The following is a 27,072-nucleotide window of genomic DNA, read 5'->3' on the forward strand; positions in this document are numbered from 1 at the left end:
AAAACAAAAGCAAAAAAGAGAAATAAAACCAAAAAAAAGCCTTGAGTCCCAAATTAACTAATTTGTTCGTGATTGAGGATTATATGGGAGGAAAGTAAAATGAGAAAAGAAAAAACGAATAGAAAGGAAAAAATAAGAAAAAGAGAAAAACGAAGGAAGAAATAAAATAGGAGAAAAAAACAAAATAAAGCAAGACAAAAAAAAAACACAAGAGAGGAGAGAGTGAGAGTTAAGTGTTTTGGAGTATTACCTTAAAGGAGGGTGAGGATGAAGAAGAAAAATAAAATGCAACACTCATGGGTAGTGTAGTTCAAGAAAGGGGAAGCATAAGATGGGCAGAGAATAGAAGGACCGAGGTGGAGGAAATAAAGGCAAAAAGATAGAAGAAACAAGCAACAACAACAACAACAACAACAACAAAAAAAAAAATTAGTGGATCAAGTTGTAAAGTCTGTGGGTTTTTCTTGATTTTGAGAGGTTAACTTCTTCCTTTTTCTTTTCTCTCCCTCTTCCTAGTCGGTGACTCTGTACCCCAGGCTCTGCCCCTGTGTCACTCTTAGTTAGGGATTTGCAGTTGATGGGATTCTATGGCAATGTCATATAATTGGCTTTAGTCTTGCTGGAAGTAAAGGCTTGTTGGCTTTTGCAGGGTCCAACGATGAGAGAGTTTGCTTTCCTGGATTCTCTCTCCTAGTCCCCCCTTTCTGAATTAGCAGCCTGGTGATCCAGCTATAAGGCTGCAACTGCTTCTGCCTGGGGAGTAAGAGGCTCAAAGAGCTGGGAAATCCCCACTCTATCCCCACTCAGTGCAAGGCTTTGGGAAAGGCTCTGATAGTCAGGGCCTCCAGTGTAATCAGGCGGGGGTGGGAGTCAATTGTTGTCAAGGTGACTGTTCAGCGCCTATCATTTAGTTGGACCTCTCAACCCAGGCTTTCCACACTTTGTAGCCTGTTTTTGCAGGGAAGAAGAGGCACTAGTCTCTGCTTACGACTAGTGTAGTATAGACCTTATTATCTGCCAAGTCCTTCTTGTTAGCGTTTATCCCTGAATATGGAGGCTCTATCAATCAGAAGTTGCCCCCGCACCTTTAGCGAGAGGCACTAAAAAATATCACGCCTCTTGTCTTGGATCGGTGAACTGAGAGAGATCTTATCAATTAGAACCGAGGGTGCGCAGATTTTATGGGTTAAGCTAATTTCAGTGATTGGGTCGCAGCTGTGTTTCAGAAGGTATTTTAGGCTGCCTGCGCGCGCCCCACCCCCAACGCTTGATTGAATGGCTGGGTGAGGTGCCCCGCCCACGGAGAGAATCTCCCAAGCCTCTCCCGCTCGCCCCACCGCTGGCGGCTGGACCGCACCAGGCGCAGGATAATGGAGCCCCCTGGGTGTGCGGGCCAGTAGTGCGCCCTGGGCGCGTGGAATGCCCAAGGCACGCGCGCGAATGGGGCGCTCAGGGCACCGGTGGCCGGCGACCCCCACTCGCAGTGTGCGGGCCGCTGGGAACGTCAGCAGTGCTCAACCGGACCGGGCGCGCGCGCGGCGGCTCCGCGGGGGCTCGCGGCAGCTCGCGGTGGCGGTTCGCGGGGGTTCACGGCAGCTCGCGGGCTCGCGGCCGGGAGCGGCGGCTTGCGGTTCCCAAGTATATGGGCTGACTCACCGCGGGCGCACTCCCTGGCGGCTTGAATGAGCGTCGCTGCGGTAGCTTCCTCCACACCCTCGTCTCTCAGATTCAAGTGATAACAGTCCTTTTGCTTTCAGTTTGTGTGGAACTCCGGAATGCTCCGAGGATAAATTTTTCTGTTTCTAGTTGATAAATTTGTTGTGATTTAGGGGAGAGCTGTCGGACGTGCTTCTCACGGCGCCATTTCCGTGACGTCACTAAAATGTCATTTGTGTAAATATTAATTTTATTTTATTTAAAGTGAGGACCAGAAAATAACTGGATGTTTTACTTTTCCTATAGGAAATATCAGCTAAAGCAAGAATATGGAATGTATGTTTCTAGAGCAAAGGGGAAACTGATAGAAGATTTATTAGAAGACTTTAACAAATGAAAAAACCATAATAAAGTTTACTTCAAAATCAGTAAATAAAATTTAAGAGACTAGCAAAAAGATGCCTTCTACAATTTGATTACTGATAAGAACACTTTAAAAGGACAAATAATTAGGGTATGCAAAAATGTCATTAAAATGTTCCGACAAAGGGGTGACATGATTGAAGTAATGAGTATAAAGACTTTCAACAGTCATCTCAGAGTAAAGGGAAAAAAGTCAAATGATAAGAATGATGGCTGAGAATTGGTTAGTCAAAACAAAATCTGGCTAGATGTGCTATAGATATTCATTCGTTCAGTTAATTCATGTAGTTATTCTGATGACTTTTTTTTCTAAGTTCTCTAACTTATGAAAATATTATTCTTTCCCTCCAAGGAAACCTCTTAGTTATAACCTTTGTTAGCTACTTTGGAGCCAGACTTCACAGGCCAAAAATAATTGGAGCAGGGTGCCTGATCATGGGAGTTGGAACGTTGCTCATTGCCTTGCCTCAGTTCTTCATGGAACAGTAAGTCTAAAGCAATCGGCCTGTTCTTGCTTTAACCAGCAACTGCATTTCTCCATTTGTATGGTTAGGGTTAATTATGGAAATTTTAAAAAATGGCCCATGGTTTAAACCATGATTATCTTTATCTTATTTTTTATTATACCTTCTTTGGGCAAAATTTCAGAACACCTGCAATTTTACTTATAATTTAATAATCTGTAAAAACAATTTTTTTGGTTTACTCCTATGTGCTAAAGTCAATAAAATTAAAGAAAAATTTTCACTTATGTGGCTTCATTCAGATGCTTTAATTTAGCTGTGAAGGTAAAATATATAAGCAAAAAGAAATTAATATATTATGTGCTAAGTGCCAAATGGGTATCAAATGGGTACTGAACGAATGCTACAGATAATTTGCTGAATCATGGTATACTTGATTGGTAGGACATTAACCTGAGGAAGTATTCAATTTACAATAAATATCTTCCTCAATAAATATCTCGTAGAACTTCCTCAGTAAAAGTGGGATATTTGTATCCTTTAACCCTGAAATCCACTTTGGGGACTTTTGTTAGTACCTGCATACAACTTTAGTAATTCCTATGGGTTTTGCCTTTATTATTATCATTTCATCATTACGATAACCTAAGGGGCAAGAGAACATTGTTATTATGTATTTTTTTAATTTATTTTAGAGCTAGGGACCATGACATAAAGAGTCTTTTGACTTTCTCAAGTTCAGTGTTCTTAAAATTATAGCACTGACATCCTGAAACATGTATTCTGGCATCTTTATGCCTATCCATGTTGTCTTCCTTCTGCTGACTGAAAAAAGTGACTTCCAAGAGATGGTGAAACAAGAGAATAATTTAAAAAAATTTTTCTTTTTCCTTTTGCATTTTTCTGAGATTGGAAACAGGGAGGCAGTCAGACAGACTCCCGCATGCGCCCAACCGGGATCCACCCAGCATGCCCACCAGGGGGCGATGCTCTGCCCATCCGGGCGTCGCTCTGCCACAATCAGAGCCATTCTAGTGCCTGAGGCAGAGGCCACAGAGCCATTCTCAGCACCTGGGCCAACTTTGCTCCAATGGAGCCTTGGCTGTGGGAGAGGAAGAGAGAGACAGAGAGGAAGGAGAGGGGGAGGGGTGGAGAAGCAGATGGGTGCTTCTCTTGTGTGCCCTGGTCGGGAATCGAACCCGGGACTCCCGCATGCCAGGCCGAGGCTCTACCACTGAGTCAACCGGCCAGGGCCAATAATTTTAAAATTTACATGTCAATTAAGACTATATTACCCACTCTAAATCATTGTATCATGACATTTTAGAGCTGGAGAGACTTAGAAATCATCTGATTCAAACTTTCCCTCAGATTCCCAGGTCACTTCTATAAGTAGAGTCAGACTTTAACCTCTGTGGCTAGTCTGTAAAGGTAGTACCCAGAATCTTCTATGTGTCATAAATATTAAATATGACACAGATAAAATGCTTACCAAGTTTCCTGACATAACTAGTAGCTGTGTCACTATTATTGTACATAGTTATCTATCCTCCTTAGATAATTAAGCAGCACAGTTTTAATTAGAGACTAGCAATGGTTTCTCTTAAAGGTGTTCTACTCAGTTACTGCAAGTTAAAGACAAATACAAAATGCAAGTATGAGAAAATCAGGGGGAGAAGTGTATCTAAGAGATGTCCAGCCAGGCTGCCAGGCTAGTGCTGACAAAGGATGCCAAATGGACAAAAACAGGTTCATATTACCACCTTTTATATGTTGAAAGATTTATTTGTTTATAATTTAGTCTCTGCCATTTGCCTTCTACTGTGCCATGTAAATGGGCCCATTTCATTGGAAAAAATAAAAATAAAACAAATGCATGTTTGTGTGTGTGCGCGCGCACACACACACACAATTCTTTCCCTTATGAAGTTTGCTGTCTACTGAGGGTTATGACAATAAATTGTTTTCAACCTTCCACAGGATGAGTCCCTAATCAGGAACTTGTCCAAAATGTAATTTTTGTTATCTAAAAGAATAATTACCGCCCTGACTGGTTGGCTCAGTGGTAGAGCATCGGCCTGGCGTGCAGGAGTCCCAGGTTCGATTCACGGCCAGGGCACACAGGAGAGGCACCCATCTGCTTCTCCACCCCTCCCCCTCTCCTTCCTCTCTGTCTCTCTCTTCCCTTCCCACAGCCAAGGCTCCATTGGAGCAAAAGATGGCCCAGGCGCTGGGGATGGCTCCTTGGCCTCTACCCCAGGCGCTAGAGTGGCTCTGGTTGCAACAGAGCGATGCCCTGGATGGGCAGAGCATCGCCCCGTGGTGGGCGTGCCAGGTGGATCCCGGTCGGACAGTCATGTCTGACTGTCTCCCCATTTCCAGCTTCAGAAAAAAAAAAAAAAAAAAAGAATAGTTATCATACTTTGTCCACCTAGCCAAAATACCTTTGCTGTTCAACAAATAATATTAATTAATGATATCAATAGGCCCTGCCCCTGAGAAACACTGTTTACTTTTATACGTTACCTCATCTAACTCATGAATTTCACAAATATATATAGATTATTGTCTTAGGTAATGAAACGAGGGTAGTGACAAGATCTCTGATTCCATAGAGTTTATGAGGAGAACACAGACAATGCACCAACAAATAATGATACAGTGGTCCCTTGTTTATCGCAGGGGTTAGGTTCCAGAACCCTCTGCAAAAGGTGAAAATCCACGCAGTAGCAACCCTATATTTATTTTATTATTTATATATACAGAATACAGTGCTCTGGTTGGTCGCCTCCCATTCATCAGCCAATAGTGTGCCCGGTAGGATCTCACATGGGCAAACTAGCTTAAGCGGAAGTGGCTATAGCTGTGTTTTCCATACCTGCGATTCTTTGTCTACTCATCTGCTGTATGCTACGTATTTTATTTCAATTTATTATTCTTTTAATATGTTTTAATTAATATTTTTTACATTTTCTATTTTTTAGGCTAGAAAATGCTTACTTTACTGCAAAAATAATTTAAAATAATAAATATATAAAAATACCTATATACTACAAAATCCCACGATCTAGCGAAAACTCCGCAATACAAAATTATACAAAATTAGATATATACAATTTAAAATCCACGATGCAGTGAGACTGCGAATAGTGAACTGTGATATGGCGAGGGACGACTTAGCATGCCGAATAATGCCTAGTGCTATAAAGAAAACCCAGTAACACACATAAGGAGCATGTGTGTGGAAGGTTGCAATTTAAAATAGGGTTGTCAGGGAATGGCTCACTGAGATTTTATTTGAAGACAACTGAAGAAATGAAGGGAAGAGCCATGCAGAGGTCTGGGGAAGAAGATTTTAGACTAAATGAATGGTGAATGCCACCTTCCGCGGCCGGAGGTAGTCTGGTATCTGCGTGAACTGCAGGGAGCCTGTGTGACCCAAGTCACACAGGGGAAGTGTAAAAGGAAATGGGTGAAGATGTCAGGGTTGCTTCTCAAACTTGGGTGGACATTGGAATCACCCAAGGCTCTGGGTAAAATGTAGGTCCTGATTTGGGGTTTGAGACTCAGCCAACGTGGCTGGTCTGCGCACCACACCTTGAGCAGTAAGGTGACAAACAATGACAGGGATTTGAGTTTCTCCTTGGGACGGGAAGCCAGTGGAGAGTTTTGAGCCAAGTGGGATGATCTGACATGTTTTAAAGGGTCATGCAGACTACTGCTTGGAAAAATAACTGGTGAGCAAACATGAAAGCTGGGAGACTATTTAGAATAATCTCTGTAGAGATATGGCTCTCTTTAGCTACTGTAGAATTTCATGCTTCAGAATCACGATTGTGTCAGCTAGTGCTTGAAACCATGTGAGGCAGAGGCAGATTTAACAGCGGGTGCACCCGGCGCGCACCGTGGGCTCCCACTTTTGAAGGACCCTGCAAACCCCAACTTAACACTTTTTTCTAATGACACCAAGTTTGGTTTCATATGTGCAGTTTTAACATTAATAGATAATATTTTTTATTTATTTAAAAATATGGTTAACATGTATTTTTATTTTCCTTGTCTCTCTCTTTTTTTTTTAAGAGGCCCATTATTTTCTTGTGCCCAGGAACTCGACCTTAATCTGCCTCTGATGTAAGACCTAAAATTCCTGATTTAAACCATTCATACCATGGATTCCCTTTCCATCACTCCTTTGTCTCCTTACTAACCACTCCTACATAGGTACAGACCACATCTACAGCCCCCATTTTATAATGAATAAAATTGATTTGTGAAGAGAGTATTTGATTTTTCTAGAGCATCATATATAGTAGTTAGTTGCAAAGGTGTAGCATACATAAAATTCCATTTATTCAAATAATAACTATTATGCTTGCAACAGTTGCCTTTTGATAGATTGAATTGAGAAAGCTTAAATAATTAACAATTTTCAAAATACTGCATAATCATGATTGACACTCATTTTAAGAGCCTTGAGGCTTTGTGACAGTCCCTGGTACCTCTGGAGTTATTAAAGAAAGAAAACTATATTTAACATGATTTCAATGTGAAATGTTCTGTGTAGCTGAGAATAAAGAACAGTTTTTCTCAGTAAGTGGTTCTTCGTGTATCTGGTGAAGGAACCATTGATAAAAGTGACAGAAACTATGAACCTCTTCCCTTACATATTCACATCCATAATAAAATGTTACTTTTTCATTGGGGTTCATTGACCCACTAAAGTGTCAGTTGTGCAAAGCTGACATAAAGTAACTCATTTATTAATCTGAATATGTTCATAACTCTATACATCTTTTCTCTTGCCAAGCTAAATAGGTTTTAGGTACATCACAACGATTATCAGTCTCTAGTCACATTGTGCCTGCAAAGCGAGAATCAAGATGACATTATAACGTCCTTTTATCAGGTGTCTCTTCTCTGCAGGATGCAGGTGGAGCAGAGAAATTGATTCAGGAGGGATGATTGGTGAGGGAATGTTGTGCTCAAGAACTCTAGATAGAATTGTCACAGTCCTGCCATTTGGCATTGGCCCTTGCATGCAGCTGCTATTGTAACCTTATTAATAGAAGGAAGGGTGGGATTAGAAATAACTTAGAGCTAGATTAATAAACTGAAAGGAAGAAGTCTGCCATCTGGATAAACGGCTCCAAAAGCCCCTGTATCATTATATATTTTCTAGAATCAGCATTTTGGCTGTTCTACTAAATTTATTGCTAAATACAGTGCCAGGGGCTATGGTTGTTAAATTATTGCTTTTTTCCTGACTCAGAAATAATCATGATTTTAGCAAGTGTTAAAAGCTTTTACCAAGTGAATATGTGACTAATAGTCATTATTTTATAGTCAAGTGAGCCTCTATGATAAGCCACCCTTTTTTTTACTACACTGACTAATTGAGTAGTTCAAATACGATGTAATGCCTGTGAAGCGGATCTTCTGGCCGTTTCTGCTGTTAGACACTGGTTTGGTTTGGTGACTCCGATTCAGGGATAGCTGAGAATTCAAACAAGTACCCTAATGAGTCATGTAGTATCCATGTGATATTTTTAGCACAATGTTACACGAGTCTGTAGTAAAGAAAATGTTCTTTCTATACAGGTACAGATATGAAAGATATTCTTCTTTCTCCAATTCCACTCTTAGCACCTCTCCATGTCTCCCAGAGTCAAACCGTCAATTACCAATCTCAGTTATGGAAAAATCACAATCCAAAATAAATAATGGTAAGATGACTTTGTTTTTACTTTAATGACTGGCAAACTTTTTTAAAAAGACTTTATATGTGTGTCAGCCTGGACAAAATATGTATTATTTATTTAATTTTGCTATCAAAAGCTTTACTACTTAAACTGAAATGTTATCATGCAATAAAAATTACTAGAATAAGAGCACTATGTGATGAGATCCTAAGAATATGCATAGACAATGAAATCTTACAGGACAAGGAGCATCAATTGCTGGTGGCTGAGGACAGCTTCCGGCGGTTCCAAACAAAGCAGGTCATGAAATCAGGGTAAAACTGGTTTAGCATTTACAAATCTCAGTTCCTTGCTCAGATGTGAAAGAAAAATATTTTTCTTGAGAATTCAATTTAATTTCTGAGTTCAGCCCCTTTTCATCAAAATGGCAAAAACTTTTTCGCAGTCATTTCCTCCCTGATCTTCACCCTTTTCCTGGGGGCTGCTTTCATTCTAAGGAGGTTACATAATAGTACCGGGGGAGTTACAGAAAGGGGAATTTCGGTGTTATCTTAGACATCTGATCCTTCTGGCCAAAGTGTTTGGCCATGCATGTCACCTTGGGGCCATCTTACATCCATGTTTATATTCTTTTATTATAGTAGTTCCCTCTAAAGCAGAAGTGACTATCTTGGAAACATGGATATAATCCTACTTTCTGCACAAGATAGGACTCAGGAAATTTTGTTAAGATGATAGAGTTCCATTGTGGCTGATGCACTAACACAGCATTGCTCAGTTGAGCCACCCTTGGGGATGTGGGCATCATCTCTTCTGTGCTACTGTAGACGTTGGAAACCCTGTGAGAAGCTACAGTTAGGGATGCTTAGCTACTCTGTGCAACCATTTCATGTTCACGATCTTGCTACCTCCCTGGTAGAATTTGTGGCTCAAGCTCTCCTCAGTCCTGGAGCCCTAAAACCTACCCACAGGTGTTTGCCCTGTCTCTGGGGTGCTGCACAGGCGGCACCTCAAACCCCCTCTCTCCATAGCCCTTCTGCATCACGATGCTGTCCTCCTCCCCACCACCCCCATCTCACTCCGTATTCCTAGTCAGGGATGGATTTCTATAAAGTGTGCTAGCCTTTCCTGCTATCTATCCAAATCTTTTATCTGTACCATAACACCCTTCCACTCCTCTAATATCCTCATTAATAATTTCTTTTGAGATGTCTTTTTTTTTTCTGGCAATGGGCAGTGGAGGTCTGACTGTTTGAATGAAGGAAAGGACCAGAGGATTAAAAGAAATATAGAAACATGAATGGAGAAAATGGGAGGACGTACTGGGCATAAAGAATATAATGGATCATACATTTAATTCAGAAGCACATAAAAGGCAAGAAACTGAGCTAAAGGCTTTGAATTTTCAATTGTACCCAATGGACAGTCATTCAAGATATTTTATTTAGTTTTTGTTTTAGACAATTAGGGAAGAGACATGATATAAATGACAATACACCTAATTAAGAAATAGTTAAACCTTTACTGTTAAAAGGAGAAACATGGGGTTTAGAGGCGGTAAATGAAATTTTTTTAAAGAGACAAGTTATTAAGAGCATACAAAGTATAAGTCTCACAAATCAATCCTTTTCTTTCCTTGAAAGTCACAGACATATGTGGACATTAGACATACTGAATACAAGGCTCATCCTAAAGGTGATAGTGGGGTAAATTCAGGACTCTTCTCAAATATGCTCTATGTATGACCCCCCCCATTCCCTCCCTAATACTCTAGAGCAGAGGTGTCCAACAGAACTCTGTGATGATGAAAATGCTCTGGGCTGTCCAGTACAGCAGCCATTAGCCACATGTGACCATTAGGTACTTGAAATATACCTAGTGTGACTGATAAACTGAATTTTTAGCTTTATGTAATTTGAATTAAATTTCAATAGCCACATGAGGCTTGTGGCTACTATATTGGAAAGCTTCCAATCAACAGCTTCTTAGAACAACGCCAATAAATATTAGGGCTAGAATTGACATTAGAATCAATTTTTGGAAAAGGAAGTCACATTATATTTTGGGAAATGTAACAGAAATCTAGAGAAGATAAATGAAAAACCCACAGTCCCTTGGCTACATTTCTAGAAATGGCCCCATCAAGACATGACTGCACAATGGTCTTTTTGTTATGCAGTCTGATTCAGCTACATAAAAGCATTCACCCCAGTTCTTCATAACCTGTACTTCACCCTCAAAACTTACTTTAAGGGTTACTGATAGGTGAAAATAACTCCTACTGCATAGGATTTTTAGCAGAGGCAGATTAAGGTCAGTTGAAGCCCTGGGTGCAGAAGAAAATATTGGGTCCCTTAAAAAAAAGAGAGAGGGAAAACAAAAATACATGTTAACCATATTTTTAAATAAATAAAATATATTATGGACTAGTAATGTTAAAATTGCACATATGAAAGCAACACTTGGTGTCATTAGAGAAAAGTGTAAAGTTGGGCTTTTGCGGGAACTGTAGAAATTGAAGCCACGCCAGGGCACGCGCCCGGTGCGCCCGCCATTGAATCTGCCTCTGGTTATTAGGAGAATCCATTTACAAACACCTACGATCAGCTTAGCCCAGTGTCTGGCAGAAAGGACACGTTCAGCAGTGGTGGTTGTTGCAAGTTGTTAATACTGTAGTATCCTTTTTATTAAAGTGACTGAACTCTTCAAAGTATATTTCATTTGTGATATGGGAGTAATTATCCAACTTCACATATTTATATTAAGATGTGACTTTTTATAAAAGCATTTTTAAATTGTTGGCTTTGAATTTCATGCTAAAAATACTACCAAAGGTTCTTTTTGTTGGAATACTCATGATACTAAAGCTTATAGAGCTTTTTAGTTTTTATATGAATTGTTTCCTAAACATGAGCCCTAAAAATGGTTTTTCACTGTTTAACAATTGTAATTATAGGCAGTGCTAGCTACCCAAATTTGAAGTATCATCCATATAAAAATTTGAATTTTATATAAAACAATCAGCAATAAAATTACTAGTGATTTCTGCTAAAAAAAAATAGAAAAGTTTAAAGATTAAGTTAAAACAAGCCTTTGTTCAAATTTCATGTTTTGTCCTAAACAGGAGAATATTGGATGTTATTGGAGTGTAGGAATTCCAAGAACTTTGCCTAAGTATGAATAAAAGGAAGAGAGAAAATAAGAAGTAAAGGAACAGGAATAAGAGGCAATAAATAGCATTCCTTGGTCAAAGTCTCTGGAGGCTCTACACTACCTAGACTATTAAAGTAAAAAAATTCCCAAGTCTTACTCAAGCCTATCAACTTATGTCGGTGGCTTATTTTACTTCTGCATTCTAAACTAATCTTAGGACAACTTGTAGAAATGCAGAATAAATATTTAATAGTAACCTGATTTCAATTATCTTGTTTGCTTTTCTTTCAAGAATGTGGAATTGATAGCAGCTCCTCCCTGTGGGTTTATGTTTTCCTGGGGAATCTTCTTCGTGGAGTTGGAGAAACTCCCATTCAGCCTCTGGGCATTGCCTACCTTGATGACTTTGCCAGTGAAGACAATGCAGCTTTCTATATTGGTAATACCCACCTCATTTATCCTCTTGGGAAGCAGTGTACCTGGGTTTCTCAACTCCATTCTAAACTAAATCGTGTGTGGAAGGCTTTTAACTTCATACCCAGCTCCTTTATTCAGTTCACACATTTCTGAAGTCCATACTGGGGATCTGAATAATATAGACTCTTCAATTAGAGGGTCCTATTGTATTAGGGAAAGAACATCTGATTAAAAAAAAAAAAGAACTGCAAGCTCAACAGCAATGATAGATGAGCTTATGTAAGTATCTCCATAGACTTTATGGACTGCTGAAGCATTTAGGTGATATATCTATATCTGTATCATCTATATCTATATCTATATATCTATATCATCTATATATCTGAATCTATATGGGGGGATATAGAGAGAGAGACCCGGTGTTATTTTCTTACTATGAGGTAATTAATGCCTTTAAAATGTTTAGTCTACTTACAGGGCTGAGAAGGACTTATTTCTTAATTTAATGAGGTCAAAAAATTGATCAGTTAAGTAAGTGCACATAAGTAAAGAGTTGATAAATATTTTCAGCCCCTAACCAGATCTCATTCACATTTCACATTTAAAATGTATCAATTTACAATAGAAAAGAAATGTCACCTTGCCTGACCTGTGGTGGTTCGGTGGACAAAGTGTGGACCTAGAACACTGAGGTCGCCAGTTTGAAGCCCTGAGCTTGCCTGGTCAAGGCACATGTGAAAAGCAACTGCCAGGAGTTGATGCTTCTGATGCTTCCCACTTCTCCCCCCTTCTCTCTCTCTCTTTCCTCTCTCTAAAATCAATAAATAAAATCTTTCTTTTAAATGTCACCTTATATTTTTATTTTAATTTTTTTTCTTCTTTTGGTGAAGGGTGTGTGCAGACGGTTGCAATTATAGGACCGATCTTTGGCTTCCTGCTAGGCTCATTATGTGCCAAACTGTATGTTGACATTGGCTTCGTAAACCTAGGTAAGGGAGCTTATTGTTATTTATTTTATTTTAACTTTTTAATGGGATGATTTAGAAAAAGCAAGTTGACTTTTTATAAAATGACGGGATAGTAATCTTTTATAAAATGAAATTAATCCCCGAAAAACTTATTGTTGATAGTTTCATCATACACATTCATAAATGGAATATGAAAACTAGGTGGTTATTAGAACCGGATGATCCATGGTTTGTTATTCAAATGTATCCTATTTCACTTCTGGTTAGCCATTTCAAACACATTCTAGCATAGTTATGACTAAAAATTGTGGCTCCTTGTTGGCTCTTGTTGGTTTCAGGTGTATCAACATTTATTAGAGTCACATCAATTGATACTATATTTGTTAACTTCCCAGAAAGACCAAGGATTGTCAGTCTTCTGGTGACCAAAATCTCTCTTTGCTATACTTTTTCTTTTTTTAGGTGGCAGCATCTGTGATGAGACTAGTTTTTCTTCTGGGGTCATGCTTGTGTAGGGAATAAATGGGGACCTTCTTTTCCAGAGCTAGTCATTCATTTCTTTAAATTCTGGAATTGCATTTTGAAATAATTGTGTTAAAACAGAATGTAAAACTCTTGCACTAGTTGTTCTTCAATCAAATAAACAGGTATATTTAAATTTATTTATTTATTCATTATTAATTCATTAACCTCCAAATTTAATTTACAACTACTTTACCCCAGATGCTATTTTACCTCAGTGAACAAAATAACTGGGTTTATTGACTCCTTAAATTTTAAAAGCCAGTCACAGACACTGATATAGATAAGAGAGCATTGGTGTGGTGAGCGGTACAGAAGAAAATGGTTGAGAAGAAGCATTAAAGATCAGCAGGAAACTAGTATCAACATTTTACCGAGTAGAATGTGGTAGTAAGTGAACCTACTAGTCAAAGGACAGGTGCTTATTTTGTTGTCCTTACAGAAGGGAGTGGAGGTGGAGTAGAGTAATATGTTTTTATTTTAAAGATTTTATATATTGATTTTAGAGAGAGAGAGAAGGGTGGTGGGGGGAGGAGGAGGAAGCATCAACTCATAGGTAGTTGCTTCTCACATGTGCCTTGACCAGGCAAACCCAGGGTTTTGAATTAGCAACCTCAGCGTTCCAGGTTGACCCTTTATCCACTGTTCCACCATAGGTTAGGCCACGTAATCCGTTTTATAGGTTCTTATATTTAAAAAATACCACTTGGTTTGGTTCAAGAACTTTGCCAATGCTTACCTTTTAGTCAAATGAGAAATGGTGTTAAAAATAAAGTTTTGACCTGCTGGGTGGCTCAGATAGAGTACCATCCTGGCACACTGAGGTTGCAGGTTCAATCCCTATTCAGAGCACATAAGGGATACAGCCAATGAGTATACAGCTAAATGGAACAACTAAGTAGAATAACAAGTTGATGCTTCTCTCTCCCTCTCTCATTCTCTCCCTCCCTCTCCCATTCCTCTCTCTAAAATCAATGGAAAAAATTTTTTTAATAAAAATAAAGATTTTACAATCAAATTTTGATGTTTTATTTATACATACAAATCTTGCTTTAGACCTACAATAACTCAGAAGTATTGTTAAACATCATTGAATAAATAGCATTGCATTCACAGTGCTTCAGACCGGATCTGGGCCAGAGGGTACAGAATAGAGCTCTTGCTTTGAGTGAAATCTTAGACGTCCAATATGTCAGTTAGAGGAAGTGGCACTGATACGGTGTAACTAGCAGAAGGTTTTGAACACTCCTAACTGTCCCTCACATGTTGCTGTCCCCTGCCGTGGGTCCAGAGTCCCTCTGCAGAACCCCAGAGCAGAGTTTAGAAACTATGGCTTCCCTTCCAGTGTTTAGACTCTATCATATTAACCTGAGGAAAAACAGAAAGAAATCATCAGGCTCCAGCCTCTTTCAAAATACAAGATAATGATGTTCAGATTAGGAAAAGTGATATATGAATTATTAGGTATTTTGGTAATGGGATCAAGCTAATGCTAGACTTAAAAAAAAAAGAGGCTTATTTTAGCATATTAACTTTGCTGTGTATGTTACTTACTATCCTCCCTCTTTTTCAGATCACGTAACCATTACCCCAAAGGATCCTCAGTGGGTAGGTGCCTGGTGGCTTGGTTACCTAATCTCAGGAGTCATAAGTCTTCTTGCAGCTCTACCTTTCTGGTGTTTACCAAAGAGTCTTCTGAGTCCCCAAAGTAGAGAAGATTCTAGTTCCACCTCTGAGAAGTCCAAGTTTATTATGGCTGATCACACAGAGTACCAAACACCTCATAGAGAAAATGCAAAAATAGTGGAAATGGCAAGAGGTGAGCCAGGTTCTCCTTGATTTTGAAACACTTTTCGTTTTTCTGTTTGGACTTTATGGGGGATCTATAAGGAATACCCCTCTCTCCCCCTCATGTGCCCAGGAAAAAAAATTGAGAAACTAAACAGGAAGCAGAAAAGAAGGTTTAAAAGTAAGTTTTATTACTGGAAAACAATTGAGGAACATGACCCAAAGTCTTGGTAACCTCTCTTGCTGACAACCGCCCCCTCATACCTCCTCAGTGTGGGCCTTACAGCTGCCCTACAGGAATACTTGTTCAACACCAGTCTCAGTGAACAGGAAAAAAAAGGGTGTATCTTCAGGGCTGTGGCCCTTAAAAAGAAAGATGAGCTCCACCCACTTAAAAAATGCTTAGCAGTGCATGCCTCCCACCAATGATGAAAGGAGTGAGTATGGTGTGGGGAAAACCGCGTGTTCTAGTGAATTTCCTCCACATGGTAATGAGTATCCATGAGAAAGATCGGTTCCCCACAGTTGGTTCTGGAAGGGCACCAGCAAGTGATGTTTATATTTGTAGAAAATCTCCATGTTTCTAATGGTTTGGCTGCAAAATAGGAAGAAAGGAGAATGTGAAAGCTCATTTCTTACATGAAAGTTCATACATTAAGTGGTGACAACATTCATATATCTTGCCTTGTAACCATGACCCAAGCTTGAAGAATAGACCAGAAAACTGAAGTTCTTACTGTGCCTGTGACTCTCAGCACTGAACTGAAGGAGTGCTTTATTCTTCCTGCCTTTACCCCACATCAGTTAGAGGAATCTGTTTTTGTCTGACTTATACCTTTGATTATAGCATAGCTTTTATGCTGTAGAAGCAATTTACAGCTAGATCTGAACTAACCAGATCTCATCCTTGCCTCGGGCCAATGGCTTAATATCTAGTGTGTAGGCATACCACACTATGACTGCAGTTGCTAACTATGACAGTGAGCGGGACAGCCATCCAAGCCTGCTGCTAAGGCTCCATCTTCTGCCAAGGGTGAGTGTTTTAATCACTCCATGGTTGTTGTTTTTCTTTCAGATTTTCTTCCATCACTGAAGAACCTTTTTGGAAATCCAGTGTACTTCTTATATTTGTGTGCAAGCACTGTTCAATTCAATTCTTTATTTGGCATGGTGACATATAAGCCAAAGTACATTGAGCAACAGTATGGGCAGTCATCCTCTAAGGCCAACTTTGTAATCGGTAAGTTCATCTGTCCTTCATGCTTGCCAATAGGTACTATCAGCTGCATCTTATTAACTCTTAGTACTTTGAGAGAAAATTGTTCCAATATTTAGATGTAAGGTAATTTATGGCATTTTTAAAATATGAGTCAAGTGAGTAAAAATAATCAAGCAGAGTAAATTTAAATAGTCTGTGGTACAAGTTTCTAGCAAAAATTATTTACAACTATGGGGGAGTGACCATGAGAATATCGCATGCATTTTATTAGGAGATTGTTAATACTGGAAATTTACATTTCAAGTGTAGCCAAAATCTCATCTTAGTGGACATTTTACCTGGAAACTTTATAGGATTATGAAAAGGGAGCATTTATATAGGTTAAAGGTGATCATTACAAAACAAAGTTTGTATTCACTTAGTCAAAAGACTTCTAATTCCTGGCATTTGGGTTATTTAAAGGGGCCGTGCATAGCAGTAGAGTCCATAATGAGAAATATATTCAGGGCAAAGAAGAGAAGGAAAACCAAAATCTACAAATGCATGAACTGGATACCTGGATTAGCTACTTTATTTATTTTTATTTTTTCTTCTTTTCCAAGTGAGAGGAGGGGAGATACAGAGACAGACTCCTGCATGTGCCCAGACTGGGATCCATCCTGCAAACCCTGTCTGGGGCAATGCTCTGCCCATCTGGGGCCATGCTCTCAACTGAGCTCCCTGCAATGCCCAAGGCAGAGGTTCCACAGAGCCATACTCAGTGCCCGGGGCCAATGTGCTCGAACCAATTGAGCCATGGCTGTGGGAGGAGAAGAGAGAGAGAACCAGAGAGAGAGAGAAGGGATAGGGGTGGAGAAGCTGGTGGTCACCTCTCCTGTGTGCCCTGACCAGAAATTAAATGGGGACATCAACACACCAGCCCAATGCTCCACTGACCAGGACCAACTGACCAGGGCCTGGATTAGCTACTTTAATCTTAATTTAATGCTACTGTTTCTAGACATAAAATATATTCCATTTTTTAACATTCTCCTTTATGTGATAGGAGACTCCAATGATTTAAAATCACTTATTCTTTTTAAAATATTTAAAGAATTGCTCTAAGTATATGTCTCTTAAAGAAACCTTGGGGATGGGCATGTTGAGCCTATTTTAGGCTATGTAATTTTCCTGTAACATCTGGGATAATGGGCACTTAGCAGATGCTAACCTAATGGACTTTGTTTAGACTGTTCTTCCTCTAAATTGTAAATATTCAGGCTACACCATGGAACTTTATCTTTCAATGTTAATTGGTTCAAATTAATTTATTTTATTAATTTCCAGTTGACTGAAGAAATATTTTAGGTCCATTAGTGCCAGTCAGTGCTTTAAAATCACTTTATGAAGAATACCAAAGAAATAAAAATGACTCATGCTTTTTATTTTATTTTAAAATATCCTTTGTGTTTATTGTGATATACTTACAAGCACAGATAAACCTACAAACCTTAAATGTACATAGTTGAGTTAAATAAGTGTTTACACATATATATCTGTGTAGTAAACTTTGTCCAGGTTTATTTATAAAAACAAAAAGGTTTTTTTCAATTTTTATTAATTTTGAATTTATTGTGTTTATATAGATTTAAGTGTCCCACTGAATATAACTCTCTCACCCCCTGTCCCTGAGTCCCTTTTTATACCCCCTTTTCCCTCTCCCTCTGGTTCCCTCCCCCCTTCCTCCTAGGATTTGCTGTCCTGTTATCTATATCTCTGTTATGTGCATATAGTTTCACTAATCCTTTTACCTTCTCTAATACCATTCCCTCATCCCCCTTCCCTCTGACTGCTGTCCCTCTGATCCATGTGACCCCACCTCTGCCTCTATTCCGTTCCTCAGTTTACTTTGTTCATGAGATACCACATATATGTAAGATCATATGATATTTTTCTTTCTATGCTTGGCTTATTTCACCTAGCATAATAATCTCCAGCTCCATCCATGCTGTCACAAAAGGTAAGATTACCTCCTTTTTCACAGCCACATAGTATTCCATTGTGTGTATGTATCGCAGCTTTTTAATCCACCCATCCAATGATTCCAGATCTTGACTATTGTAAACAACACTGCAATAAACATGGGAGTGCTTATCTTCTTCTGAATCAGTGATTTGGTATTTTTAGGATATATTCCTAAAAGTGGGATAACTGTGTCAAAAGGCAGTTCCATTTTTAATATTTTGAGGAAGCCCCATACAATTCTCCACAGTGGCTGTACCAATCTGCATTCCCACCAGCAGTGCAGAAGGGTTCCCTTTTCTTCACACCCTCACTAGCACTTATTGTGTGTTATTTTGTTAATGAGCGCCATTCTGACAGGTGTGGGGTGGTATCTCATTGTGGTTTTAATTTGCATTTCTCTAATGATTAGTGATGTTGAACATTTTTTCATAAGCCTATTGGACATTTGTATGTCCTCCTTAAAGTGTCTATTCAGTTTTTTTGCCCATTTTTTTTCAATTTGCAAGGCATCTTTTATTAGGTTTTATGTTCCCATATGATTAAAGTCTATTTCAAGGTTATACACAATCTTAATCTATGAGCTGCCTTTTTATTCAAACCTCTTGACATTTTAATTCTTGTAATTTCATAGTAAACTTGCATCTCTGAACTAATTCTCTTTATGTTACATTTTCTTCATTTAAATGTAAACTTTCAAAGTACTTTGTCAATTTACTGAATACAGTCCATTGATGTAGTGATTTGAGGAGTATTAAATCTATACAGTCAGGAAAAAACCAATTGCTTTACAAAATCACTCTTTTCATTCAGTAAGCTAACAACTCTTACCCTTTTTGATAATACATATGAATATATGATTTAAATGCTGACATGTTAAGATGCTAACATATTTAAATGCTATTACAAATGCAGTCATTCTTGATTATCATTATAAAAGGTTACTATTGGCTATCCTTTATTTTTCTTTTTTCTTTCTCTGATTTATCAAACTCTCTTATTCACTCTAAAGACATAAGGTTGATTTCTTTGTGTGTTTTGTTGTTTTTTTGTATTTCTCTCTTTTTTATTATTACTAATTTTAATGGGGTGACATTGATAAAACAGGGTACATATGTTCAGTGACAACATCTCCAGGTTATTTTGACATTAGACTATGTTGCATACCCATCATCCAAAGTCAAATTATCTTCTGTCACTTTCTATCTGGTTTTCTTTGTACTCCTCACCACCACCACCACCCTGTAACCACCACCCTCTTGTCCATGTCTCTGAGTCACATTTTTATGTCCCACCTATGTACAGAATCAAATAGTTCTTACTTTTTTCTGATTTACTTATTTCACTCAGTATAATGTTATCAAGGCCCATCCATGTTGTTGTAAATGATCCGATGTCATCAGTTCTTATGGCTGAGTAGTATTCCATAGTATATATGTACCAAAGCTTTTTAATCCACTCGTCCACTGACGGACACTTGGGCTGTTTCCATTTTTTCGCTATTGTGAACAATGCTGCCATAAACATGGGGGTGCATTTCTCCTTTTGAAACAGTGCTATGGTGTTCTTGGGGTATATTTGCAAAAGTGAGATAGCTGGGTCAAAAGGCAGTTTGATTTTTAATTTTTTTGAGGAATCTCCATACTGTTTTTGACAGTGGCTGCACCAGTCTGCATTCCCACCAGCAGTGCAGGAGGGTGCCCTTTTCTCCACATCCACGCCAGCACTTATTCTGTGTTGTTATTTTTAATGAGCGCCATTCTGACTGGTGTGAGGTGATATTGCATTGTGGTTTAATTTGCATTTCTCTAATGATTAGTGATGTTGAGAATTTTTTCATATGCCTATTGGCCATCTGTATATCCTCTTTGGAGAAGTGTTTATTCATTTCTTTTGCCCAGTTTTTGATTGGATTGTTTATTTTCCTGGTGTTGAGTTTTACAAGTTCTTTATAAATTTTGGTTATTAACCCCTTATCAGATGTATTGTCGAATATGTTAACCAATTGTGCAGTTTGTCTTTTTTATTCTGTTCTTATTGTCTTTAGCTATGCAAAAGCCTTTTAGTTTGATTTAGTCCCATTTGTTTATCCTGTCTTTTATTTCACTTGCCCGTGGAGATAAATAAGCAAATATATTGCTGCAAGAGATGTCGGAGAACTTACTGCCTATGTTTTCTTCTAAGAAGCATTTGGTTTCACGGCTTACATTTAAGTCATTTATCCATTTTGACTTTATTTTTGTGAATGGTATAAGTTGGTGGTCTAGTTTCATTTTTTACAGGTGGATGTCCAATTTTCCCAACACCATTTGTTGTGATGAATCACATTGATTGATTTGCAAATATTGTACCACATCAGGAAGTGTGATGCCTCCCACTTTATTCTGATTGATAAATCCCACTTGATCATGATGTATGATTTTTTCCATATATTGCTGGATCCAGTTTGCTAATATTTTCTTGAGTATTTCAGCATCTAAACTTATCAGGTATATCGGCCTATAATGTTCTTTCTTTGTGTTGTCTTTGCCTGAATTTGGAATCAGAATTATACTCACCTCATAAAAAGGAGCTTGGAAGTCTTCCTTCCTCTTGAATTTTTTGAAATAGCTTGAAAAGTATAGGAGTTAGTTCTTTGAATATTTGGTAGAATTTAATTGTGAAGCCATCAGGCCCAGGATTTTCCTTTGTTGGGAGTCTTTTGATAATTGTTTTAATCTCCTTTGTTGTAATTAGTCTGTTTAGGTTTTCTGATTCTTCCAGACTAATTTTTGGAAGATTATATGTTTCAAGGAATTTGTCCATTTCATCTAGGTTGTCTAGATTTTGGCATACAGTTCTTACAATATTTTGTATTTCTGTTGTATCAGTTGTTATTTCTCCACTCTCATTTCTAATTTTATTTTTTTGAGTCCTCTCTTTTTTTTTCTTGGTGAGTCTGGTTAAAGGTTCATCGATCTTGTTTATCTTTTCAAAGAACCAGCTCCTAGTTTTACTGATCCTCTGTATTGTTACTTTAGCCTCTATGTAATTTATTTCAGCTCTGATCCTTATTATTTCCTTTCTTCTACTACCTCTGGGCTTTACTTGCTGCTCTGTTTCTAGTTCTTTTGGATGCAGGGACAAGTTTTTTGAGATTTTTCTAACTTCTTAAGGTGTGCCTCTAATGCTATAAACTTCCCTCTTAGGACTGCTTTTGCTGCATCCCATAAATTTTGAGTTGATGTATGCTCATTATCATTCATTTCTAGGAATTTTTTTATTTCTTCCTTGATCTCATTGTTAGCCCATTTGTTATTTAATAACATGGTATTTAGTTTCCAAGTGTTTGAGTATTTTTCAGTTTTTCTGTTGTGGTTGATTTCTGGCTTCATGCCATTGTGATCAGAGAAAGTACTCAATATGATTTCAATCTTCTTAAATTTGTTGAGACCACTTTTGTGTCCTAACATGTGGTCTATCCTAGAGAATGTACCATGTGTACTTAAAAAGAATGTATATTCTGCTGCTTTATGGTGAAAGGTTCTGAGGATATCTAATAAATCCAGTTGATCTAGTGTGTCCTTTAAGTCTGCTATTTCTTTGTTAATTTTCTTTCTTGAGGATCTATCTAGTGATTGTTTGTATTGAAAATATAGAGTATTGAAATTTCCAACTATTATAGTATTGCTGTTGATCTTGCCCTTTATAACCATCAAAGTCTGCTTTATATATTTAGGTGTTCCTATATTAGTTGCATAGATATTTATAATGGTTATATCTTCCTGTTGTATTGCTCCCTTTATCATTATGTAGTGACCTTCTTTATCTTTTACTATAGCCTTTGTTTTAAAGTCCATTTTGTCTGATATAAGTATTGCTACCCCAGCATTTTTTCATTTACATTCGCATGAAATATATTTTTTTTCCATCCTTTTACCTTCAGTCTATGTGCATCTTTTGTTTTAAGGTGTGTCTCTTGTAGACAGCATATGTACGGGTCCTGTTTTCTTATCCACGCAGCTACCCTATGTCTTTTGATCAGATCATTTAATCCATTTACAGTTAAGGTTATTATTGACATGTAGTTGTTTATTGCCATTTTATTCTTTAAGCTGTATTCCTCTTTTGCTATATTCTTTTTCCCTTTGATCTGTTTACAACAGGCCTGTTAGCATTTCTTGCAGCATTGATTTGGTTGTAGTGAATTTCTTGAGTTTTTTTTTTTTTTGGTCTGGGAAGCTTTTTATTTCTCCTTCAATTTTAAATGATAGCCTTGCTGGATAAAGTAGTCTTGGTTGTAGGCTCTTGTTCTGCATTACTTTGAATATTTCTTGCCATTCCCTTCTGGCCTCAAGTGTTTCTGTTGAGAAGTTGGATGTCATCCTCATGGGGGCTCCTTTGTAAGTGATAGCCTTTTTTTCCTAGCTTTTAATATTTTCTCTTTATCACTCAGCTTTGTTATTTTAATTATGATGTGTCTTGGTGTAGATTTCTTTGGGTTTCTCTTTATTGGAGTTCTCTGTGCTTCTTGAACTTGTGAGGCATGTTCCTGAATTAATTTAGGGAAGTTTTCAGCTATGATAGGCTCTATCCCTTGTTCTTTCTCTTCTTCTTCAGAAACCCCTATGATGCGGATGTTATTTCTCTTCATGTTGTCACAGAGCTCTCTTAGAGTTTCCTCAAACTTTTTGAGTTTCTTTTCTTTTTTTTGCTTTGCTTCCATGCCTTCATTTATCATGTCCTCTAGCTCGCTGATTCAATCCTCAGCTTTATCTATCCACTTTTAATTACTTCCATTGTGGTCTTTATTTCTGATATTGTATTTGTCATTTCTGACTGATTCTTTTTATTATTTCAATGTCTTTTTTTATATTTGCTATGTCTTTATTTAGGTGTCTGTAATGACCATCTATTGTTGTTTTAAGATCTTTGAGCATCCTAACAATTGTTATTTTAAACTCTGTATTCGGTAATTTGGTTATATCTGACTCATTGAGGTCCTTTTCTTGGTATTTTTCTTGATTAATTTGTGTTGTATTTCTCTGCCTTCCCATTTTGTCTGTGTATAAGACGGTTTTGGCCTCTGGAGTCCAATGGGTGTGGCCTCTGTGTTCCATAGGTGTGGTCTGTCTGCAGGCCCGCCACCCCCTCTGCTGTTGCTACCTAGGGCATTCAGGTATGGGTGTTGCTGGTGCCAGCCCACTGGGGCTGTCACTGTGGTTTCCACCTCTCCTCCACAGGAGGGGCTGTGATTAGGTGCCTGAATCTACAAGTCTTGCAGCCTTGGCCTTTGGCCACACCCCCCCGCCACAGATGGGGTTATACACCATGCCAAGGCTTCAAGCCTTGGCACCGCAGGTAGGGGTGAGCAACTTTGCTCAGCTGCAGGGAACTGCCTGTTTCTGGGCTTTCGCCTCACACCCGTGGGAGGAGCCCACTCAAGTCGACTGCAAGCCTCAGCTCTGTGGGCCCGACGGAGCTGCACACCTGCACTCAGTTGTGGGACTCTGCCTGTTCTGAACTTTTGCCCCACCCTCACAGAAGGAGCGAGCTCATGTGTTGGGCAGCAAGCCTCGATTCTGCAGGCGGGGCAAGGCAAAAATAAACAAAAGTTTCTCTATGTGTTCAAAGGGCCAACTGTAACAATGACTATTTTTGCTATGCATGTTTTTGTATGCTAGCCATGTTCTTGCTAAAGTTTAGAAATAGCATTTTTTTCATGTTAACTACTTTAATTTTGCAAGGAAATTTAAAGGAAAACAAGTGCCAAAAGTATTTCAAATTCAGGGACTAGAGAGAATGTGTGTTGTTCTGCTTTTTTGAGTCTGTGGGTTTCCACTACAATTTCTGCTGAAAGATGTTTGGATAGACAGTTTAATTTTCTCTTTAAGCTTCTTTAATTTATATGCAAATTATTTTATCTTTTATATAGATAGTAATCATTTTTGCTTAATTCTTGGAATTTTTTAAATTAAATAAAAGTTTTCAGTAGACACAATACATTGACATTAACAATGGTTATCTTAGAGGTATCACATGGAAAAAATTTTAAGATAATTACTTGAGGAAAGGTGCTTAAAATAGAAAACAATTTTTTTTGTGGCAACAAGCATAGCAAATTAATTGTATTGTGATGTGTTTCATAATGAGGGAAAATTATATTAAAAATCTGTGTGAGAAATTATGTAAAATAGTCTTAGTTTATGAGAAAAAAATACTTTTATTATGTCCAGGAACAATGCTTAATTTTACTTCTTTGTATGAAATTGGCTATAAGAGTGTGAAAATTGTCATAACTTTTCCTTGCATTTTTCTCTCTGTAAAATTCATATCTAAATATTTATTTCTTCCAATAATAGAGAAATATTGATAAGGTCCATTACATAAAATGGAATTTTAGTTCACTGGGAGAGAACCTCTAAAAACATCCCAATGTACTATTATTTAATAGCCTTAGACATTATCATTTTATCGTAATGTCTAAGGCTATTATATATTTGTATGTGAATCAAAGTTTCCAGTTTACATGTTAATTTTACTGACATCCCAAAACAATTAACACATCTCTCATAACTCATGTTAAAGCAGTAATGGAGAATAGGTCTTTATCCTGAATGGGTGTGCTGAAATAATAACCAGTTAGCTGAAATTTCTTTTAGTTTTACCGATGACTGGGTAAATACATTAAATTGAGAAGAAAATATTTAAAATAACTTGTAGATGTTAGTGTAAATTACAATGAATATTTCCATTTGAAATATTTAGATGGTGAGCATTTTAGGACCAACACATTTTATGATGTGAGTGGGAAAGAAAAATGTGTAATGAAGAAATCAGATAAAATTTCTATCTCAATAAATGACTTCAAATATCTAAGATGAAAGAAAAGAAGCTTTGTGAGGCAAGAAGCACATCTCATTTGATATTCAGGACATTTGCCATCAACTTGGTCTAGCACAAACAGCTTATAAATGCCTAGGGAATTCCAAAGGGAGAATCAAGATGATATACCTGTATTTGAAATGTCCTATTAATCATTTTTGGAATCTGTTATAATTTAATTATATTGAAATATGAAAGTTAACATATCAAGGATAAATGAGATATATTTATCTCATATGTGATAAATGAGAATAAACTTTAATTATATATTTAGTACTTCATTTTATAGAAAACTGAGCAAGGAACATAGGATGCTATGCTGAGCACAATTCTTGCCTTGAAGATTAGATGGGAGGGTGAGAAGTGTGAATCAGAAAAGCTAACAGGTAATTGTGATAAGTACCAAGGCTGCTGCCTGGGGACACTGCAAAGAGCCTCAGGCTGAGGGGTAAAGGAGTTTCAATGACGAATTTGTGCACCCTGATTCCAGATGTATATCTCCTGGCAGCATGATATGGCCAATGAAGGTAGTTTTAAGTACGTTAAATAGCGGAAGCCCAGAGTACTTCCAAGAGAAAAACTGTTCTTGGAATCAGAAACATATCTCTAGGAAAAGGTGTTGATACCTAAGTCAAGAGCAAAAGTATAAAAGATGTTAGAACAGGGGTAGTCAACCTTTTTATAACTACCGCCCACTTTTGTATCTCTGTTAGTAGTAAAATTTTCTAACCGCCCACCAGTTCCACAGTAATGGTGATTTATAAAGTAGAGAAGTAACTTTACTTTATAAAATTTATAAAGCAGAGTTAGAGCAAGTTAAAGCATATAATAATAATTACTTACCAAGTACTTTATGTCAGATTTTTGCTAAGTTTGGCAGAATAAATCTTTATAAAACAACTTACTATAGTTAAATCTATCTTTTTATTTATACTTTGGTTGCTCCAACTACCACGTAAGGTTGTGATGAAGAGTAAATATGATCAATAATATATCAAATGCTTAGTTGAGTGACTGTCACATCATAACCAAATTATAAATATAAAAATAGTCAAATAATACATTGTTTTGTTGTTGTTAAGAAGGATACCAAATTAAGAAGCTTAAAGTTGGATTCTCAATGAAAACAAATTTTGTTTGGAGGAGGCACATAGAAAAGAGAACAGAGACTTTTTTTTAAACTTTCTGCATTTCATTTGCTTATCATTTTTATGCATAACCTTAGAGAACAATAGCAGTCATCTAATTGCAATTTGATTGCACATAAGGAGTTGTAGCACTAAGAATTCCCAGTGTTTTATAGTGCCTTGATGTGCTGATTCCACTGACATTTCCCTCCCCCTTCCTGACTTAGAAGAGCCTGATAGTTGAAATGAGATTATTCTAGGTGCACTGCTCTCTGAGTACGGATTGTTGAAAGTCAGGACCCTCCTCTTCTAATTGACCTCCTTTTAGATGCCTGTGTTCTCTTGAAACTTACAGAAATTTTCATGTGTTATCTTTCCTCCAGGCCCTTCTGTACAAAATATTTGCTTTGTTTCATACAGTGTCTTTCCAAACCGTCACCCCTCTCCCTATGATTTCAACTTCTAACACAGTGCTGGTCAACCTGGTCCTTCCCGCCCACTAGTGGGCGTTCCAGCTTTCATGCAACTTGATTGCACTTGTTAGTCCTGAGATTGAACCAGAAACACACTGATTTATTGATTCATTTAGTGTCAATTGATTTTAAGCCCTATGCTAGACATTGTGAAGTCAGAACTCTGATACTGTCAGTTGTGCTATCATCAAATTATAATCTAGACATTCATCAAAAAAATTTTGACATGTGTCAGTAGATGATAGTAAATGAATATTTCTATAACATAAAATGATGATGTAGTCTATCCCTGGCAGGA

The 27,072-nt window shown here is 37.8% G+C and overlaps 1 protein-coding gene across 3 annotated transcripts in view; it reads left to right on the top strand.

Annotated features, from left to right (window-relative positions):
* Nucleotides 1-27,072, top strand: part of SLCO1C1 (solute carrier organic anion transporter family member 1C1) — a 63,861-nt gene that overhangs the window by 13,098 nt on the left and 23,691 nt on the right. For 2 of the 3 annotated variants that reach the window (XM_066264585.1, XM_066264582.1), the window contains exons 4-9: nucleotides 2,432-2,564; nucleotides 8,142-8,266; nucleotides 11,688-11,834; nucleotides 12,703-12,801; nucleotides 14,876-15,121; nucleotides 16,166-16,330. In XM_066264585.1, coding sequence (XP_066120682.1) covers nucleotides 2,432-2,564; nucleotides 8,142-8,266; nucleotides 11,688-11,834; nucleotides 12,703-12,801; nucleotides 14,876-15,121; nucleotides 16,166-16,330 — 915 coding nt within the window. Of the gene's footprint in view, nucleotides 1-2,140; nucleotides 2,171-2,431; nucleotides 2,565-8,141; nucleotides 8,267-11,687; nucleotides 11,835-12,702; nucleotides 12,802-14,875; nucleotides 15,122-16,165; nucleotides 16,331-27,072 lie in introns of those variants that run through there. The other variant, XM_066264584.1, reaches the window with a different exon arrangement.

Source organism: Saccopteryx bilineata, chromosome 1, assembly GCF_036850765.1.
Source record: "Saccopteryx bilineata isolate mSacBil1 chromosome 1, mSacBil1_pri_phased_curated, whole genome shotgun sequence".
Classification (NCBI taxonomy): Eukaryota; Metazoa; Chordata; class Mammalia; order Chiroptera; family Emballonuridae; genus Saccopteryx; species Saccopteryx bilineata.